This window comes from Enoplosus armatus, chromosome 20 (genome assembly GCF_043641665.1).
Source record: "Enoplosus armatus isolate fEnoArm2 chromosome 20, fEnoArm2.hap1, whole genome shotgun sequence".
Classification (NCBI taxonomy): domain Eukaryota; kingdom Metazoa; phylum Chordata; class Actinopteri; order Centrarchiformes; family Enoplosidae; genus Enoplosus; species Enoplosus armatus.
Window position 1 is genome coordinate 10,574,499 of NC_092199.1, and position 7,930 is coordinate 10,582,428.

General features: G+C 38.8%; 1 protein-coding gene across 1 annotated transcript; it reads right to left on the bottom strand.

The window, feature by feature from the left end:
• Positions 1 to 3,523: 3,523 nt before the first annotated feature.
• LOC139303627 (free fatty acid receptor 3-like) lies at positions 3,524 to 4,393 on the bottom strand. The gene has a single exon (XM_070927470.1). The coding sequence runs from the start codon at positions 4,391 to 4,393 to the stop codon at positions 3,524 to 3,526; it is 870 nt and encodes a 289-aa protein (XP_070783571.1).
• Positions 4,394 to 7,930: the final 3,537 nt, after the last annotated feature.

Consider the following 7,930-nt stretch of genomic DNA (forward strand, 5'->3'; position numbering starts at 1 on the left):
ACAAAAAGCTCTGACACTTAATTTACCTGTAATATATGAGTGATGAGTTTCCACAACACATTGTTTGCAAATTCTGATGATATTTGCATCACTTTTGGTGAGCAGAGGTCAGTGGATATTTCAGGGCATAAATTAAGTCCAGCATTTCAATATTTACTCAGTTCAAGGTTGGATGTATGGTAGACCTAAGATTTAAATTTCTCTTTGTAAAGTTCTTGGTGGTGGTACCTATTATTATTACTATTTGTATGGTACATTATTACCGCTAAAATCTTTGACTCCAGCACCACCAGCAAGTTGACATTTTTGGCTTTTAGTGAAATTTCTTAACAACTATTGGATGGATTGCTAAGAAATATGGTACAGATATTCATGTCCCCCTCAGGATGAATTTTAATAATTTTGATGATGTTTGCTATCAGTTAAGAAGAGATCAACAGAGCGCAGTGTAAACACACAAAACATTGCTTTGGATGATTATCTGTCTTTCTTTACGGGCCTCCTGTGCTCTGCAGGTCTGCTCTTTTCCATAAGTATATGATTTGCAAAACCACCACTGACACCAAGCCATGAATTTGATTGATGTCTGCGCACAAACACTTGCAGCAGCTCCCACAGATGTTTGACACTTTCGTCAAGGCAACAAGACACAGTAGCACCTCAGTAACAACATCTCTACCTCATAAAAAGGTACAGTATGTGTCTGTATTTTTTATTAACTAATGCAATAATCAATGTGCTGTAAATTTCAAACTGATAAAGTGAACAAAGACACGTTCTCTTGGTGGTGTCGAAAAATGTTCCAGTATTTTGACAGTACTATACCTTTCTTCAAAAACAAATGTTTGTCTGTTCTCTACATTTTTGTATTATAGCATGGTTCTTGCTTGCAGCATGTAGTGTTTATGAATTTGTTTTTCATGCTCTAAAGAAGTATATCTGTGTCCCTCAGGTCTTTACTCTGCTCAGTAATGCTGCTTGAAATACATCTTCGCTCCAAGCGTCTGTCCAACAACTCCACCACATCCGGATTTGTCTGGGACAACTTTGACTTTGAGCTGTGTGAAGGCTTTGAAGAGAGTAAATATGTTTGGAGTTTTTGTACATTGCTGTGCTTTGCTTTTGGTTTTCCTGCATCTATTGCCATCCTCTGGGAGATGCTTAAGACATACAGGAGAGGAACTCCCTTCACACCGAACGATTTTTTCATACTGAACATCTCCGTCATGGATGTTGTCTTCTTGGCCTTCATCCCACCCGGATTATTAAATCATTTCATCTGGAAGAGTTGGGTATTTGAAGCGAGTTGGAACGCTGTTTATGCATTGAGCACATGTGGGAGACCCCTTTTGATGGCTTGCATCTGTCTGGACTGTTACCTGGCTGTGGTTCATCCAATCACCTACCACAAGAGGAAAAGTCTGACTCCCAGGGTTGTGATGGCTGGCATTGTTTGGACTTCGACGGTTGCCAGTGGGATTGCATACTTTCTTTTTTACAAGTTATACTTCACCATGGTTTCCACTGTGCCATTTATAATAGCCATCGTAATAATTGGAATCTGTGATTCTTTCATCCTTCATACACTAACTAAGTCTGACGCTGGTAGAAAAAACATCCACCCGCAGAAGCAAAGAGCCATTCAGACCCTCGTCAACAGCCTGGTGATTGCAGTCTTCTCTTACTTTCCTCCAGTACTTCTGTTAGCAATTGGAAGACAACTGATCAGAAGTTTGAGTGTCTTCATATGCACTGTTGGTATTCCGATTACCATTACTTCCACTTCGGGATCTGCGATCATGCCTTTACTCCACTTAAAAAATCAGGGGAAACTGGATCGTTTCAGACTTGGATGCTGCAGGAAGTCTTAATTCTAAAATAATACTAATTTTTCCCTTGAGTTCCAATCAACTCTGATATGTTAGAAAGTTAAAGTGACCCCAGCTCAGTTAAGCCATATCCCTGACTCATGTTGTATTTTTATGTAGATCATGGAAATTGTCATGCGTGTGTCCCATTATGGCGTGTTTTTGTGTAATTCTTTCCTAGATTTCATTTATTAAATATTATGTTGTTCTTGCATGCTCATTTACTCTTACATGTGTGTGTATGTTATATGTTTGTATTAATGTTTTGTTTTGCCCAGATAAGATAGTGCATGTGTGTGTTGGAACTTGTAAACTTAAACAAATGTTGATATTGTAAGTAGAAATTAGTGGTTGAATGTCTTGCAAAGTAGAACTTTCAGTAAAGCTGTTGAACTCAGTTATTTGGCTCATGACCATTGATGGTAAACCACAGTTCAGGTGAAACCTGACGATCCAGCTGAGGAGGTTCAGGACGCCCCTGGTACTTCATCTCCCAGCATGCTTGAGAGATGGGATAACTGGTGGAATTAAATGAGGAAAATTATATCTGGGCTGCTTTAGAGTTACCACTGGAACTTTTATCTGGATAATTAGGAAGAAAACTAAAACTTTGCAATTAACAGTACTAAGCCATGAACAATAGATAATGGAATGGAGTTAGTAAATTAGTAAAAAAACAACAACAAAACAATTATATTGGCCTTTGAATACTAGAAGACAATGAGCTATTGGTATTGTAGTCTAAAAGACACTGTGCTTCTGTATGTTATTTTCTATTATTTTCAAAACCTCAGACTAAGACATTAATGTGACAAAACTAATGGAAAGTCCAATAAACGTGAGGAAAAAGTGTATTTACAAGCTCATCAACTGGAAAACCAAAGACTTCTTTTCCATGACAGATTTACATGGACTTCCTCATGTACAAAGATCCTATTCCAAATGTAAATGCTGAAGGCAGGCAGATCATCTTTCATGACAGTTGTGCTCACACAGGTGCGCAGGTATAAACAAAATCATTTACATACTGTGGTGCTGAAAATGTATACAGAAAAAAGTGCATTGTGTGATGGAAAAATATGGTATTTTTCAACATAGTGCGGGTGATTCTAAGTGTATTTAAGATTTTCTTTAGATTTAATTTGTCTGTCTCGAGACACCCCATACAGACATACATGCAACAGCATGCAGATAAGAAGAAAATATAAATATGTATGTGCAAAACCAATAGTGCCGTTTTCTGATAATCCAGAGCAAAGTAACAGAGTAGATACAGAATAATTGGAATTAATATCTATACATTTATTTGCAGTTATATAAATATTAGTATGTATGCAAAAATGATATATAATTAAGCAAAAAGAACAAGATACATGAATATTAGTATGTGATATATACAGTATGTTTAGGTGTATGTAAATACAGTGAAGACAAGTTAAACATACTTTTACAGCTCTTTCCTTAAAAAGTATCTACAAAGTATCTTTATCATTAATATATGTGATATTGTAAGCAATTGTGGCTCAAATGACCCGTCTGGATGCTGATTTTTTCATGTCAAGACCACACAAAACGTATCCACAATTACTCCAGCTTCATGCATTTTGTAAGTGACACACATTGCTACCAAACCTTACTATAGACCTTCTGACCTGTTAGACCAAACAGCAGAGGCTCCCCAGATTGCCCAAATAGAGCAGAGGCATGATGGTGCTCCCTGCAGTCGGGATTATTAGGATAGGTATCGCTAAAAAGCATTCATACTCTCTCTCATCACTAACAATCAGATCCCCAAGGATGTACACCAGCACCGGAGGGATGTACGAGGTGACGGTCATGACCATGCTGTTGGTGATGATCTGGAGAGCCTTCTTCTTCCTGGGGTGGAGGTCTCCCCCTGCAGGGTGGGACTTCTTCAGGGTCCAGAGGATGGAGACATCACAGACAACAATGATGGGCAGCGCTATGATGTACACAAACATGGCCCAGGCGTTGTGGTTCAGCTCACCAACCACTGTGGACACGGACCCATAAGCCACCGTGATGATCCACACAGCAGCAGCCAGGAGGGCCCGGGGGGTCAGACTCTTCCTTGTGCGGTAGGTGACGGGATGGACCACAGCCAGGTAGCAGTCCAGAGAGATACATGCTGTTAGGAGAGGCCGTCCTGCCAGGTTCAGGGCATACAGGAAATTACTAAACATTTGAACGGACCTGATGTGCCACAGGAGGAAGTTACACAGCCCAAACGGGACAAAAAGCAAGAAGACTAAGTCCATGACGGTGAGGTTGAGCATGAAGACGTCGTTGGGGGTGATGGGGGTTCCTGCTTTGTGTCTCCGAAGCAGTTCCCAGAGGACAGCAACACATGCAGGACATCCAACCAGAGAGAAGAGAGCGCTGAGAGAAGCCCAGACTATAATACCTGCCATCAGGTCCCCACCACAGTGTCCAAACATGTCCCCTGAAGGCTCACTGACGTTGAAGGTTAGATTCTGAGAGCGAGGATGCACATACAGAAGCATTTCTTACCAGCAGGGACACCCTGATTGATCCAAGAGTGATGAGTGATTGCCTGTACCTGAAATAGAACAGAAATACGTAAGATACCCATGAGGCATTTGCTAATTTCTTGCAAGCCATGATCTGTTTAATATTCAGCTTACCTTGAGAATGTGCCCTTGCTTTTGGATAAGACTTTGTAATAAAGCGGCCAATTTGTTTATTTATGAAAAGTATGATTTGAATATGCAAGTGACACTGAGGATCATTTTTCAATGTTGGCCTGTACTTTTCTTGATAAACACAGAATCAAGCTGACTCCAGGCACTGTAGAGTTCATTGTTTAACGTGCTGTTATTTTTATTTACTGGTTAAGTAGTTCATGTGATATAATCTGCTTATGTTAAAATGAAGATTTCTCTGCCTCAGGGGATAGTTAGAGGTCAAAGGTCAAGGGTTAACCTCCATCAGGCCAGTTGAATCAAGTCTCTTTATTCAACACTTTCACCTCAAATCATTCAACTATACATGTACGTGTTTCTACTAAACATAGCCACGTCATAGTTCGATCATTGAATAGTTTAGTTTTAGAGGCAAGTTTAAGAGTTCAAAGTGCACAAGAAAAACCTCGGCTGCAGTCTTCTAATCCCTGAACACGTGACGAATGCCTCTTTCGCCTACAGACATATCTCCAGTGAGGTTCATTAAATGAAATACCAAGTTTTTGGTGGTTTCATTCCTCTTTCAATGTGTGCCAGGTTTACCCCTCTGGAGCAGAATGATTTGTACCAACAGAAAGGGGAAAGCCTTTGCTTGTTGTAGTTCCAGTTATCATCACTGGGTGGCAGGAACAGTTTGTTTGTGTTTGTGCACAGTGACCTGCCTGGGTCATGTTCTCACATTTCTGTTGCTCATTTAGTGCCTAACATCAATCAGCATTTTAGACAAACCAAACTTAATACATTCAATCAATATTTTATGAGAGGGTCTCTACAGGATTCATTGACAATTCATGACAGTTTTCAATCATAAATCTCCCGAAAATAAGAACTCATGAACAGATATTGGACCTGTTTTTCATATCATAGCTGAAACATGTAAGTGCAGGCCCTGAGGTACAAAACAGAAAATGATATTTCAGAAAACACAATAATAAAACCAAAAACATTAACATTTAAAAAAAAAACAAACCACATAAAAATGTTGCTGTGTTTTCTGTTTTGTTGTATTCTCTAAAATCTTGTTTCCCATTTTCTTAACATGTTGTGTCCAATGTTGTTTTTTGCACCTCAGGGCCACTGTATATATCAGTGAAGATCTCAGGATTTAATCCAGTTTAAAGAAAAGAGGTCTGGTGTTAGAATATGAGAGGAAGAACTGTAAGTTTTTCACTCTCTGTAAAAGGATCAGAACACATTGGAGTTTAAAGTCTTTTAAATGCTTTTAATGACACACATAATGTATGCAAACAATTCCATATAAAAATGACCATTTCTTCATAAAATATTTTCTTATGTATGTTCTGCCCCTCCCTCCACAGTAGAGCAACTGGTCACAATGTATTCAATCAAATTAGCTACCAAAGTGATTGTTGTATTTATATATACTACACATTTACATTATGGGACTTACTGACCAAATAGGAAAGGATGCATTAAAAAAAACTCCCAATAAAATTGTTATTACTCATGTCCTGTCACAATCACACAAACTGTGATAGGTAAAAAATATTCACATGAAAAGTACAAAAAAATACATTTTCTTAAAAATGTAAATTACATATATTTAATTTTATAAAAACCTTCAGCACACTCCTGTTAGTTAACTGTTCCTTCCTTCGTCTTGGGCTTAACTGCTGGACGAGTTTCTTGCTTCGGTCACATTTGAGACTTTTTAACACACTTTTGTAGATGTTTAACAAACTTATAAAAACAGCCAGAGGCCCCATTTTCATTCTGTTTACGCTTCTGCTCAATCTCACAATTCAAAAAGGATCAAACAACCATTTACTTTGTTGACATTTAGCTGATGATGATTCAGCATTTTGCTTGAGAACACTTCAACAGGGAGAATGGCAGGAAATATAACGTGTTACCATAAACCACCAGACCACGACCAGTGCCAGTCCTCAGGCTCTGTGTTCTGGTTTTAGTACAACTGAATGGTTTCATATGACGAAATAATTGTGTCAAAGAAAAAGACCAACTACAGAAAGGTTTTAAGGAGGACAGCAGGTAGATCAGCCCCTCATCTGTGAGATTCCTGGGTAATGTGTCGACTACATGAGACATCCAACGTTAACATTTTAAACAAAATGACACTTCAGTGTAAACAGCAGAACATTCATTGTGATTGTATATAAGGTCGTGATCTCATAATATCCAGAAGTAAATATCACATTCTTAAGGAAGCGAGAACATCTGTGAGCTGTGCTATAACATTGTTACGGTCCTGTGAAAACCTTGTATCTCCAGCAGAGGCAATGTTCATGTTCGTAGGTAGTTTATTGAACGCCCAAGTGCACCCCTGAATCCCCAAATATCCTCACACCTTTGGTTGATGTTTTATAACATTCGGAAATTTGAAGGATTCAATGGCGCTATTGGGTAATATAAAAACTCAGGGGGTGCACCTAAGGGTTATAAGCTTCTTTATAGGTTTTTATTTTCAAATCTTTTCAATGCAAAGATACATTTTACTCCATCTAAAGTCTGCTTTTCTCCTAAGAAGTCAACTTCAACGAGATATGAGGTCTTCACCTGACAACGACAACACATGAAGGGTTTCATTCCAAAACATATATATAAATATGAAAAACTGTTATGTGAATCTTATCACTCAATAATAATTCCATTCTAAGCAATGTTAGTATGATAGTTGAGGGTATTAAAATAAAATCTTATGTAAGTAATTGTTATATAAAGTCAGGTATCATTTTTTTAGAGATCATTTTCTGGAACAAAACTCTTCAAAAACCCGTATGAGAACATCAAAAGAAAAGAACATTTCCCAAAGACTTTCAGAGTAAAACTGACATGTTGACGGAGGGTGGTGCATCTTTCAACAACCCAGTCAATTGTTTGAAGACTTGTGCAAGATCTCGAGCCCCTAACAGTGAACCACGTTCTGCGGCCCAGTTCCAAACCTCTGCAGAGGAAAACTCTGTTTCTCTCTTTTCCAAACTGTGACCACATCAGTCGTCGGGACGTGCGAGTTGGGAGGGCGCTGACTTTCCAAACAAGGACATGAGGGTCAGACAATGGCTCCATTGACTCCGTTTTGACCTCCCCCAGCCCAACACCAGTTAACATGAAAAAAAAAAAAACACTCTTCAAAAAAACGCTGTTGATTATTAACTGGGATGCCAGTGTGTTCTCGCTGAGTGGAATTCGAGCCATGCATTGATTATCCAAACCGAGCAGAGCAGAGCGATGTTTTTCTGCCTCCTCAGATTCACATTCAGCTCCAGTGTCAAGTGCATTGCTCACTTTTACACAAACACACAAACAGCACAACTGTTCCTTTAAGGGTAGCAAACACATGTATATACATACACGCTA